Genomic DNA, 14,157 nt, shown 5'->3' on the forward strand with positions numbered 1-14,157 from the left:
CTACAATTAAAAAGTTCAAAATCTTGACGATAATTTTTTGGAATTTGTAAAATTTTTGTGAGTTTTGCACAAAGTTTGAAAAATATTAGGATCATTGTAAAAGGATCAAGTATCGTGTTCAAAGAATCAATTCCCGAAATTTGGGAATTTTCAAAATTTCTGCGTTGATAATTCAATGCCTCATTGTTGATAACATCGAGATATCGATGTTGAAGGTTGTTCAGCAACACTTTCCGCTACAGCAGCAATATTGAACGATTGATCATTTTCATAATATCAGAGTTTCAATAATTGTAACGCGTTGTAAAATTGTACATCTGCCTACTTGACAAATGTCAAAGGTTGCATAGAAAAAGATACGATTTGGGAATTATTCACTACTGGCATCCAGACGTCACTTTTGAAAGACCCTTTATAAAAGACTGTATAAACCTTAAAGTAGATCTTAATAGTGAACGCTGAATCACCTACATTTGAACACTGACAAACTCTATTTGATCACATACAAGAAAAACTATAAACATGTTTTTACGATTAATATTTAAATAATCGTAAATTAACTTAGTACTTAGGCATAATATACACAATATTGACATTAAACCCGGTTCCATCATAGGGTATTCGGAACAATTACTCATCTGACTTTGAAATTTGGTGTGACGTCATATCGATGGGAGATTCGTATAATAAGGCATATATAAATGAGTTTATAAGAGAGAGAGTAGCCCATAGGCGTGAAATTTTTCTAATCAACATGACAAGGACGTAAGACTTTCCTGAAGTTAGAAAAAATTAGCAAACTCCACTCATTGAAGCGTCTTTTGCTATTTCAGCAACTCTTCTGCCAGGAGGATGAGAAGAGCCCATGCTACTTTCAAGCTCCCTTTAAACTACAAAAATTACCGACATGCAATATTAGTAAAAGAACGGGCTTTGCAGAAGGGCTATAACGATGACGGACAGTCTGAGATGAATGCACTATGGCTCACAAAGCCATTAGACCGAAATTCGAAGAATATTTGCAGCAACAATTTGTTGAAATTTGGCAATAGTGAGCTACAAATCGGCTCTGAAGACGAACTTGATCTTGATCATTAAGGTCACCATTGTTGAGAAACTTTGATAATCTTGGAAATTTAAAATAATGCGCACTATCAATGGTTCCCTTATTAGCTGTTCTAGCTTAGAAAAATTTCACGATGAAAAACATCAACTTTTAGGTTCTCTAACAGGTCCATTGTACTGCGCGAATGCACAAATCTATGAATACTATACCAAACCAAGTGGAATGTGCACATTGCCCAGTGGAGTTTTTGAACTCACTCGAGCCCTCAAGATTTCCCCTTCCCATAATCTAAATTTATTAATTGGAACGCCTGCTATTCTTTCGCGTAAACCAGATCCATCTAAACATTGTAATGGAACAAAACTGCTAGTAAACAGTAAATGATGATCAATATAATTGAAACAATAATTATTTCTGGATGCTGCCAAGGAGAAAACGTTTTTCTGCTCTGCCAAGAATGAAATTAATTCCCACTGATCTTCCATCTAAATTTAAAAGGCTTCAGATTCCTCTGAAAACTTTGCCTAGCCATGTCGATAACCCAAAGGTAAGGCCAAATGTTTAAGGTTGCCGGCCTTCCGTTGGAATAACCCTGCTTTACCCACGGTCAATTGCATGTCGGATGCACACGAGTGAGAGACCGAGTAGTATTTATGTTTACGCCCACTAAAAATATTATTTATAAGGCCTTCAATTAAATAAAAAGAGAAATTTACCTCAGTTCTAAATAGTTTACCCTATATATAATTGACTGCTTTCTTCGACTTCAAAGGAGTAGTGCACCATGAGTGCCTTCCATCGGGCCAGACAGTCAATAAAGAATATTATTTATCGGTTTTGAAGCGTTTAAGAGATGCTGTACGTCGCAAACGGTCGGAAATATGGGCAAACAATTCTGGGATTTTGCATGATGATCACGCGCCATCGCACCGAGCCCAAATTGTGCTTGGTACAAGCACCGTATTTACCTGATATGTCCCCGTTGGACTTATTTTTGTTCCCCAAGTTGAAGTTACCACAAAATAAATTTGCCTGAAATTTAACTCTGTTTTGTTTTATTTAAACATTATCTTCGTGGGTATACCACTTGATCATAGGGTACACCACTTTTTAATTAATGCTAAAGGTAAGGTTTGCATTATTGTCCCCCCGAGCTTTGCTAATATATACACAGTGGAATCGCGATAATTCATAACAAAGTTCGGTAACTCGGATAATTCGTACAAAACTTATGTAATTTGCTCCCCCTCGTATTTTTTTCTCAGCCGAACTTCGTTAATTTTTCTCTAGTCACTATCTATCACTCGCTCTTGTTATTCGTGTGGGCTATTTCGTCGTGTGCACGCAATTGAAGCATATTTAAAGGCCAATCACCTTGCAATATTCGACGTTTACGTGATGCCTCGAGTGAATATTTGATTCGTTCATAGATGGAAGAATCCGGAAAACAAGATCGGTGGCAAACATCCCATAACCGCGGCCCAGCCGGACATCAAGAACAAAAGAAAATATTGAACTCGGTGCTACAACTTAGTCCCTGTCAGTCCATGAGGAAGAGAGCCGCTGCTCAGGGACTTCCGAAAATTATAGTGCATGAAATATGGTGGAAGGATCTTAAACTTCACGCCTTCAAAATTCAAATAGTGCAACCGTTTAAGCCTGATTACAATTTGCTTCAAAATTTCTGCAAGACAATCTTGGCGCGATTTCATACGGTAGTATGAAGTGGGCTTCATTACTTTTTTTTCATTTAAAAGCAAATATAAATAAGCAAATTGCCGTTATTAGTCACCTAAAGGACAGAACCCACACAGCAAATGCACAGTTCTAAAGTGTTGGTTTGGTGTGCGTTGTCGAGCAGTGGAAAATTTGAACCATATTTTTTTTTTTTTTTTGAAAATCGTTGAGGCCACGCAATTTCTGTTGACTGTGCCTTTTATATCGGCGCATGCTGAAGGATTATTTTCTGCCAATAATGAGAGAACATCCTTCCTTCAGTACACTCTGATGGTTTCAGCAAGATGGCACCACCCCGCACACGGCCGGAGAGACCTTGGTGAACCCGCGATTTCTTCCCTAACAAATTGATAAGTCGCTTCGATGACATATTCTGGCCACCCAGATCGGTCGATCTTACCTATATGGATTTTTTTTCGGTGAGGGTACCTCAAAAGTAAAAAGTCTATGAAACAAACCCAGCGACGATCTCAGCACTACAAGAAAATATCGTTCGCGAGGTTAATGCCATCCCGACATCACTTCTCCAGCGAGTGGTATGGAGTGTGGAGCCCGGACCCCAAGGGCGTTTCCGCCCAACAACATTTAGAGGAAATAATTAAAAAAAATAAAACCGCACTTGTCTTCTTTGAAAGAGTTATTGAAACGAAATTTTATCATTAGTTTTACTTTTTTAATTTAGCTTTGATTCCTAATTCTGACACTGGATACGCTGTATAAAAAAGTAGCTCAAAAATTAAGTTTTATTCCACCATGGGAAAAATAATAATTGGATTCCAACTCAATAACTATATTTATAATTAAGATGATCTTCATGCGTAGCACTACAGCTCGCTGTGAGCCTTAGCTTCCCCCACAATTGTTCTCCATGCATCTCGGTCCATAGTCGCACCACTCATCGTCCTCAACGTGGCGTTCCCACGACAGTCGGTTCTACGTTACCGGAACGACCCGGATTTATATCCAGCCAAGAACTGTCAATTCAGCAGCATTCCCCATATATGTATGGGAAATGTTTTTGCTACTACAACATGATGATACTACTGTGTTAAGGGGTAACACCACTGTAGAAATTTCAAAAAATTGATTTTTTTTTATAAACTTAAAAAAATCTTTGAACCTTTTAAAATACAGAACAAAAAGTTTTATACGTTACCAAAGTCTATTTCATAAATATTTTAAGCTTTTAACCAAGCGTTAGTGATTGCTACCTAACGACTTCTCCAAATTTCCAAACTTTAAACGCGTTTCTCTCAAAACACGTTTTCTGAAATTGGCACGCAGCATAAGTCAAACAATTTTAAATATTTTTAATCAGGTTTTTCACTACGTCTGTATATTAACCTTCTTAAGAGAAGAGCGTAGGGGATTTTCGATAGATTAATTTAAACGATTGTTATAATTATTTAAGTGCCGTTTTTTTAGTCCAAAATAGAGTTTTTTCCTTCAAATGCTTGCTAATTCCACAAAAATAAATATTTTTTAAATCCCCTACGTGTTTCTCTAGCTATTCTTATCTAGATTAAGAAAAAAAATGTTTCTTTGTTCCAGATTAAAATTTGCACCCTCTGTGCTGCGTGCCGCGGAGCTCCTTCAAGAGAAACCACATTACAAAAATGTCTCCAATGCCGCCATTTTGTAAAATTTTTCGATCAAACTTTGTAGTTTTGTATTTTAGTATATAAGTAATAACTTCCCAAATCAGAGTGATTGTTTCCCCTTTCCTTCTATACAAAAAAATTCTTTAAAAATCGTGTTTATTCTACGCGGGTACAGTGGTGTTACCCCTTAAGTGCATAAATAATGTTTCTTTAGTTTTTAGCTTTAGTACATATATTTCCAAAACCAATCGTATTTCATTATTAAAAAATAATCTGAATGAATTAATTAGGAAAAGTGTTTTTTAGGTTAGGGAAAATTTTGCTAAATTTATACAACTCACATTACGCTTCCCTGATAACAAAATAAAATAATTTTATTGGCCAAATTAAGAAACTTTATTTTTCTTATATTATATGTACATAGCATGTATGAATATTCTTTCGCCATAGACAAGTTTACATGGTCATTTAAAGCTAGGCATTATAGGTTAGATGAAGAATCTATGGCGGCTTCTGAAACTGTTGCAGAACTTGTTTTGTCCATGGATCGCATGCGCAACAAAGTATTAATCACATCCAGAATATCGGCATCTTTTAAGCTGATGCTACTCAATATTGTTTGAACAAACTTTAAGCGCTCCGCGTCTTGTTTGCAATGCTTTAAGATATCCGGAACTTGTAGCAATACATTTGCTCTACAAGTCGTATTAATTTTTGACTTTTCACATACGTATTCAATAACTGAGGGTAAATTCAGCCGATCGCATACCACCGATGCAAGATTTTCTCTTATTGCATGATCTAGAAAATCTTTTGAATGGTTTTCGGAAAGCGCTTCGAGAACGCTACCTTTTATCTTAGAATCGCCACTCATACCTTTCGATATCATTTTCGACATTGTATTATAGCACTTTAATTTTGAATCAGTACCAGAATCTAAGTATTTTTCCAAGAGTTCTTCTAGAGAATACTTTTGTATCGCCATTTCAAGTAAATTATTTGAATTTCCTAAGCCAATGTTATTTTCCCCAGCTATTTGATTATATCTGTTATGAGCAATTTCTCCAGCAGTTTTCTCACTAGGTCTGTTCTCTTCACCCAAAGGATCCAAGCAACAAACATTGTCATCTTCCAACACTTCTGATCGAACGCCAGAATTCGTGGGCTGATCTTGTGCTTTGCTAGATTGGTGAAATCCAAATTTTTCAATCTCAATAATGCTATCCAGTTTACTTCGCCGCTTCAGTGCATATTTATTTTCTGAAATTTTCTCAGCACTCGATTGAACTTTATCCATCATAAGGCATCTATAACGGTTAAACAATCGAATGGATATTTCAATAAATAGTAGACATTTATTTTATCATAGTGCACTAAACTTACCGCTTAGGTTTACTTTTGTTTTCATCATTGAATTTTATATATTCCTTGGTCACTGAAACCGGAGGATCATGAAAACTCACTCTCTTCTTCTTACATGCTGGCGAATCCATAGCTATTTCTTCCAGGCTATCCCTGCGAAGACTTCGTTTCAAAATACTTGTTGACGGGCTGGCAGAAGGCGACGGTAGTCGTTTAGTGAATGTTAAAATATCTTTGTTGTGCAGCGGGGTTGACGTATGCTCAATCCCTGCCATGTCCGCATCAGACACAATACGCTCCATACTATCATTTCTAGCCAAAGATAATCTGGGTATCGCAGTTTGCGGTGATTGTGCGTCTATTTTCCTATTACGTATCATGTTAATGAGCTGCGCACCTCGTCCGGTGAGGTGTGCTGGTGGCTTCGGTCGTAACTTTGGGCTACTGTTGTTATTTGTTAGTTTGCGATCTGGTGGTGATAGCTATAAGAGATAAAGATTTCAAATAAGGCAGACGTTCACTATACCACTTAGTTCAATTATACCAAGAGGGAATTCTTTGTTGAAGTCCTTTTAGGCGACATTTCCTTTGATGTTTCTGGCCCATAAGAGCTTGGCAAGTCCGCACCACCGCCATCAATACAATCCAGGTGCCGATCTTGACGAATATCATTGGATTGTCCCCTCGTTACATCATCAAGTGTACATTTGGCCGGTTCGTGAGCTATTGGCGCTAATAAAGAGAAGTAAAGTAATCAATGTATAAACGTACGATAGGAGGTAATTAAAATTATTATTTATTTATTTATTTATTTATTTAACAAACGCCAATCGGCAATATACATACAAATAAAAAGAGGGTACAGAAACAGAACTTATAGAGGGCTGGTAAGTAATACAATGATAAAGAAAATGGGCCAGACGGTTCTTGAGAAAAATCTATAGGATGATATTTTTGGCATTTCGCAGAAAAGTATCGTAGGTTCCACCATAGAAGTCGAGAACACCATGAAGTGAGTTGACACTGATGGCTATTCTATTGCACGGGCCGTGATAGACGTAGCTTTTGTAAGTAGCGACTGTTTTCAGTAGACGACTATTCCTAAGAGTGAGACCAGCCGGGGCAAGCTCGAAGGAGCTGCGTACTTCCGGGGCATCAATAATACCATTTACCACTTTATAGAAGAATGCCAGATCAGTTATGCGACGGCGAGCCCGCAGACTGTTGATGTTGTACCGAATGTAGATATCTTCTGTAGCTGAAGCGGTTGATGATGAATGTCGGAAGGCTAAGGTCTTGCAGAGCTTACGCTGCACTCTTTCAAGTCTAGTAATGCCTGCTTCAGTGTATGGAGACCAGATTATGGATCCGTACTCCAGTATTGGAAGAACTTGAGTTTTGAAAAGACAAATCAGGGAGTAGGGATTCTTGAAGTCCTTGCTATTCCTAGTTATAAAACCGAGTATCTTAAAAGCTCTCTGAGTTATTCCGTCTATATGCTTGTGGAAAGTTAGTTTTGTGTCAATCGTGACACCGAGGTCTTTGATGTCATCCACCTCCCTTATTTTATCACCATTGAGTGTGTACACTGCAGGTAAGGGAGTGCGCGATCTCGAGAAGCACATCACAGCACACTTTTTAAAGTTGAGATCCAGTTTGTTCCTTGCACACCAGCCAGAGAGATTATCGACGTCCTGTTGTAGTAGATGACTATCCAGCACACTAGTAATTGATCGATAAACTTTAAGATCGTCTGCAAAAAGTAGGTATTCCGAGTTGAAGTCGTTACCAATATCATTCACGAATATGCTGAAAAGAATCGGACCGAGGTGAGAACCTTGCGGAACACCCGAGTTAGCCACATATTCATCGGATAGGTGGCCATCCACTTTGACCTGCAGGTGCCTACCAGCTAGATATGACCTAAGCCAGTCTAACGCTTTGCCGCAGACGCCATATTTCCTGAGCTTGTATAGCAAGATGTCATGGTCAACTCGATCGAACGCTTTTCTGAAGTCAGTATAGATGCTATGAACACAGGTGTTGGTATTCAGTGAGTTCAATAGATAGTTGGTGTAGGCGAAGAGGTTGGTTGACGTTGAACGGCTACTAATAAAACCATGCTGTCTTGTGGTAATGATTGGACCAAAAGCAGCAGAGAGTTTCGGTAGGATCAGCTTTTCAAAAAGTTTAGCCAAGGCCGACTGAATGCAGATTGGCCGATAATTCGTGACTGTATTCTTTGGACCTTCTTTATGAATGGGGCTGATGTACGAGAGTTTCCAGTCTGTAGGAAAAACACCACACTGCAGAGACGATTGGAAAATGTGTGTCAGCGGTTCACAGAGGCCATTGGCGCAGTTCTTAAGAAAGGCATTCGGTAGGCCATCAGGTCCCGCACCTTTACTAGGATCTACCGAGTTCAGTTGCTTGAAGACATTGTCAAAGGTAACCTCAAAGTCATTTATTATGGGCCTGTAAAGTCTTAGTGAGTTGGTCGTACAGGCCAAATACCACCATAACCCAACCTAAACTTTACTTAAGTTTTGTGAATGCAAAAATTAGTATTTTTATTCTCATACGAATCACTTTTATATCTATAGAAGACTTTTTTCAATCATTGTTTAAATTTTTTCTAGATACTTAAGAATGATGCGTTAGCATGGATCCGTAATGGTACTTTTTGTGATCTAATACTTGCATTGATTTTTTACGTTTTAGTAGGAGCAGTCCATTTTTTTGGGCGAAATATACTTAAGAACGATTCGGTCTTCGTCAAAAATTTTATGAATGGTTTTTTTTTATATTGTAACTGGTAAAAAAAAGTAAAAAATTAAAAGGCAAAATAGCACCCTAGCTCTTCGAAAAGCAATCGTAGAGTTGAAAAAGACAGGATTGCACCACAGTGATTTTTCAACAAAATTAAACGTTTCAAAAACGATGGTTTTTAATGCTAAAGTAGTTTTCTGAGTATAAAACTGCAGAAAACGTTTCCAGAAAAAAAAGCACGAAATACTACTAGCCAAATTCATAGGATGATCATTAGAATGTTAAAACAGGATCCCAGGAAGAGTGTTGCTGACATCCATCGAGAAATGTTTGTTCACCTGGAAAAGCCAATAATGAAAAGAACACCTGCGTTTCGATTGGCAGAAGCTGGGCTTCACGGTCGATTAGCATTGGTAACAGCATCGCAACGACCTACCCGAATTGAGTTTGCTCGAGAGCACATATCCTGGACTCAAAATCAGTGGCGTTATATTCTATGCAGCGATGACACGAAAGCAAATAGAGTTGGTCCACATGGATGGAACCACGTTCGTCTCACCAATCATAAAGCACAGGGAGGCTCAATAATGGTATGAGGCTGCTTTTCGTGGAACGGTGTCGAGCCAATTCATCGTATTGAAGGTAATATAGATGCAGTCCATTACGTTCAGATACTTCAAAAAGTAATGCTACCTTATGCGGAAGAGAATTTACCGGTGATGTGGAAATTTCAACAAGGCAATGATCCGATCGTGTGGCAAAACAATTTTTCGAAGACAATTTGAACGATCACCCGACGCTGTGGCTAAATGACCCAAAATTACGAGTAATGATTGGAAACGGTCTGAAAGTACGCCTAAAAGGTTGAAGCCAGTTATCAAAAACAAAAAACTGGTCAATGATGTATTAAAAATAAATAAATTTGTGAAGATACACAAAATAACTGAAAGAATATTATTATAGTTTTTGTTAGTATATTTGGCACTACTTTCTAATGCGTTGGCGGTGAACTAAATATGCATCCACACATACATACGCGCATACATACATAGGTATACATGGTTCAAATACTTACATAATTCACGACTTAATGCCTGCGCGCTTTTTGGATCCGTTATATTTGCTTTTAAGAGTTCATCATCACATTCGTTAGTCTGGAAAAAATTTTGTTTGTTAAAAATGTATTATTGCGTTTGCGTGTCAGAACTAATATTTTTTGCGTTTTCTGCTATGAGTAAAAAATATTTTTTCCCTTCCTGTGATGTATTAATATTGCAATTTTATGTCTGTGATAATAACATCCATTAATTAGATTATCGCAGCTATATCGTTTTAAGAAACTATTTTTGGTACTTTTCTGTGGGATATTTGGATTCTTATAGTAATATTCAATGTATTTTACGATAAGATATTTTATGTCGAGCAAGCCTCTTACACTCAAAATGTGTCCCGTTTGAGTAAAGGAAATCAATCTTTGCCTCCGCATCTCAGAATTCAACAAAAATGTATATGGAGTGTTTTGCGCTTCGAAATATTACTTTTTGATTTTATCGTTTTGTATTTGTATGGCGGCCGCCGTAGCCGAATGGGTTGGTGCGTGATTACCATTCGGAATTCACAGAGAGGTCGTTGGTTCGAATCTCGGTGAAAGCAAAATTAATAAAAACATTTTTCTAATAGCGGTCGCCCCTCGGCAGGCAATGGCAAACCTCCGAGTGTATTCCTGCCATGAAAAAGCTCCTCAGTCGGCTTGAAACTGTAGGTCCCTCCATTTGTGGAACAACATCAAAACGCACACCACAAATAGGAGGAGGAGCTCGGCCAAACACCTAACAGAAGTGTACGCCCCAATTATTTATTTATTTTTTTTTTTTTTGGTATGTCACCAAAGCGACCATATCCGAGCCAGAACAGGCTTTATCCGAAAACAACCCCACGCCGCCTATCGGAATCATTATTGTTTTATAACCATACTGCCATCGAAATATGATGAAATAGGAAGGGAGTAACGCATGGAAAAGTTAATTTAAAATAGATTACAAAAGCGACCTAATAAAAACACAACCTCTACACGAAGTGTAACACAACAAATTCATGCGGCATTAGGTCAGCAGTGCATCGCAAAAATATATAGTCTATAAATATTTATTTAAACTATGTTTTTTAAAATATAGATTTAAATAGTTACAAAATAACCACTTACCTGTTTTGAACATTCTGATGGGTTCTTTTCGGGAATTTTTATGTCTTTTAATTTGTCCGTTGTACCGTTAGGCAAGTCTTGCACATTTTCTTTGTTAATAGTCGACGACAACAAAAGACTTACTTCCATATTCCGTTGACTTGCAGAATTATCCAACTTAGCCTTTGGTATACTGAATGAAGTGCTGCTTTGGAAAGCTTCCATTTTATTCGTATTAGTTTCTTTTTGACGCATATTCGAACCCTCTATAACTATTTCATTTTGATCTTCCTTCGCAATAACTATTTTTTTCGGCGTCCAAGGTTTTATTAGCGAATCCTGCGACTGACTCATGTCGTTATATAGAGCAGGAATATTAGTTTTCTCGGCTAAACGCTCCTTTTGCCTATCGGTTAATTTTTCAGGCTTAAGACTCCACACTGAGGGTATTATAACATACACATCATCTTTGAACAATTCCGCCACCTGACTTATATAATTTTTGTCCATTGAAGCACGTGCTATGTTTAAAATAGAATTTTTCCACTCCCCGAAAAATTTAGGATCCATGCTTTCTTTTGTTGAATTACGTATGGCATGTTTAAGGGTGGATTTAATTATCTCCATCAAAGAGCTACGCTCTGAGGATTTTAAACTATGCAGCACACATCTTAATATTGTGAGTAATTTTTCCTTTTCTTTCTGCTGCACATTTTTTTGTATTACTTCGCTTAGAATTGAAAATAATTGCTCGTACTGTTTTAAGAAGCTACTACAATCGTGTTTTATTACCTCCTCAGCGTAGGCGTTAAAAAGATTAATAAAAATTCCCCACTCGTAACCAGACTTTGAAATTGCATTTAAAACTTCGCCGACTTCTGTCAAATGTTTAGATCTGTGCATGGTATTATCAGTAAGTTGCAGCAAGTTATGCCAGAGTGAATAGAAATGCTCATCAAAAATAGAACTGTTACGACGTCCAGTAAATTCCATAATCATACGCAATGGCCACAAGCTCCAAGATATTAAAATATGAGCAAACTCCTCAGCAGATCGACCGAATGTATTACTCCTTATATGATGTACCATTTCAGATGAGATGTAGCGCCATATTAAAAATTTTACTTCAAAATGTACAAAACCTTCATCATTTGGCATGCTTAAAAGATAATCAGCTATGACTTCCACAGCACGATAGCAATGTCCTTTATCCAAAAAAGCATCCAAATTGAAAATTAGAGTAATGCAACGCTCAATAATACCAAGGTCTACAGCTTCAAACCCTGATGCCAAAAATTTTATTAGACATTGCAATACTTTAGCATAATTATCCAAATCTATTAATGATCGTGAAAAACGAAGACCTTCAGTTGCAATCACATTGGGGACTATTGTCAGCGGCCGGCAACTCTTTATGGCTATTTGCGTTAAGCCAGAACAAAAATACTCATATAACGGGGCCACATCACTCCTAATCATTAACTGAGTTCCACTTTTTATGAGCACATTTAAAAGCCGATGTTCAAGATCACTCTGCTTTTCACTTTCGACTAGCGAGCTAGTCGCCTCCAACACCGAGAATAATATTGGCTTCCAATGCTTCTCTACAATATTAAAACTTATTATTGGTGAGCGTTGACACGTTTCCAACTCATATTCGCGTAGCAATCGTTGTAAAAACTCGTCCTGCTCTGTGGTTACAATTGAAGCTAAACAAGTTAGTGCCATTTCCCTGACGGATACGTACTGCTGAGCCACGCCAGGTGTACTTTTCGATTCTGATCCAAAGCAAAATATAAGAAATGCCTCAACGACATTTTCAAAATGATCTTCTATGTGTGGACCCAAGCATGTTATCAAATACCACCATATACGTAACTTTACGGCTGCCACATATGGGGTTTTTGACTGCGACGATTTAAGGGGAATGCAAACCAGCTTTAGCCTTTTGGAGGAAGACAACTGATTATGATTAGCAAATATTTGAATTAGAAGATGCCAGCATGTAAAAGCTTCTGCACGCACATTATTATCCGGGCTACGAAATCCAAGCTCAACAATCGACAGAAACAAGTTTATTGTGCTGGCGCTTTTCAAAATTTCACGATCCAGCAATCGAATAAGTATACACCAAACTCGATGCCAGTATTGGCTGCGGTCGTCTCTCAAGCGATGTAAACGAGAAGCATATTCTTTCACAATTATGTTCTTAACACTATTCCACTCACTACAGCCTTGAATGTGCCCAATATCTAGTGTCGATAAACCTTGTTCCAAAGCTGATACAGCACATCCCTGTATAGACGGATCTTCGTCGAAAGCTAATGGTAGTACATCTTCTATCCAAAATCGAACCAAATCGTCAGCAGGCATTATCTTAGCAACCACTGCAGCTGGAGTACTCTTACTAGTGTTGGACAAAAGATCCAACATCTGCAAACATATAATTCGGTAATTAAATTCTCTCAAGTCATTTGCCTACTTACATTACAAAACAAATGCCTTTGTTTATTCTTTAGTATTTCTTTAGAGGAACAATAAACCTCATAAAATCCACGTCCTAAGTTAGAATCCATTTTCAAAGAATATATTATTGGGAGTATAGCTTTTTATATGTAAGCTAAATTTAAGCGCGCCAAACATATAGAAGGTATGTTCAATAGTTTGACACATGCAAGTGGTGCCAAGAGCAGAAAAACCAGAGCTGCCAAGTTTTGTGCGTGTTTACTCAGAAGGCGGAAGAGGGCTTTAAAAAAATATTTATGTGGGGAATTTATTTAAGACCGGATCTTCAAAATTTATGATTGGTTTCTAAATGAGCTTCAGCGACTCCCAAGTTAAATTTTCAAATACAGTTACATCTAAAACTAGAGCCATACTGACAAACCGATGGAGTTTAAAAGGCCACAATTAAGTTAGATCAACTATCAAAACCTTTCCACCCCCCCAAAAAAAATTCTTAGTCCGAATGTTATTAACATATAATGTAGTTTTTTTTTTATTGTAGCTATACGATTTAGAATGACATTCACATATGCACAATCATATTATTTTTCTGAGAATTTTATAAATACATTTTGGGTTAAATATTTTAAATTACTTACATTGCTTTAAATTTAAAATAACAGTGTTTGTAGATGCCATCTGGTTGTAACGATGTGGAAATAAGTAAACAAGAGAAGTGCCTACGTAAAACTAAAACATTAAATTTTCTAAAAACAACCTCGTTTTGCCAAATGAGCTAAGATAAAAAAACATCTTATATACATACTCGAAGGTGGGAGTGCCAACGGGATGAAGATTTTTTAAATAGGTCCAAAATTTCAGAACCATAAATTCTTATTTTTTTAACTTTTTTCGCACGGTTTTGTTTATGGCTTCTGTTTTTATTTTTCCAACATATTTAGCAGTAGTCCGGGAAATCATGAAAAAATGTGCCG

At 37.3% G+C, this 14,157-nt stretch overlaps 1 protein-coding gene across 1 annotated transcript; it reads right to left on the reverse strand.

Moving 5' to 3' along the window:
* Positions 1-4,776: 4,776 nt before the first annotated feature.
* Positions 4,777-13,353, reverse strand: LOC129244644 (telomere-associated protein RIF1). The gene is made up of 6 exons (XM_054882388.1): positions 13,204-13,353; positions 10,739-13,150; positions 9,611-9,689; positions 6,311-6,498; positions 5,788-6,248; positions 4,777-5,711 (listed from the first exon to the last, which is right to left on the reverse strand). Exons 1-6 carry the CDS (start codon positions 13,291-13,293, stop codon positions 4,886-4,888), a joined length of 4,056 nt encoding a protein of 1,351 aa, XP_054738363.1. The 5' UTR covers positions 13,294-13,353; the 3' UTR covers positions 4,777-4,885.
* Positions 13,354-14,157: the final 804 nt, after the last annotated feature.

The sequence above is a fragment of the Anastrepha obliqua genome, chromosome 4, assembly GCF_027943255.1.
Source record: "Anastrepha obliqua isolate idAnaObli1 chromosome 4, idAnaObli1_1.0, whole genome shotgun sequence".
NCBI classification, from domain to species: Eukaryota; Metazoa; Arthropoda; class Insecta; order Diptera; family Tephritidae; genus Anastrepha; species Anastrepha obliqua.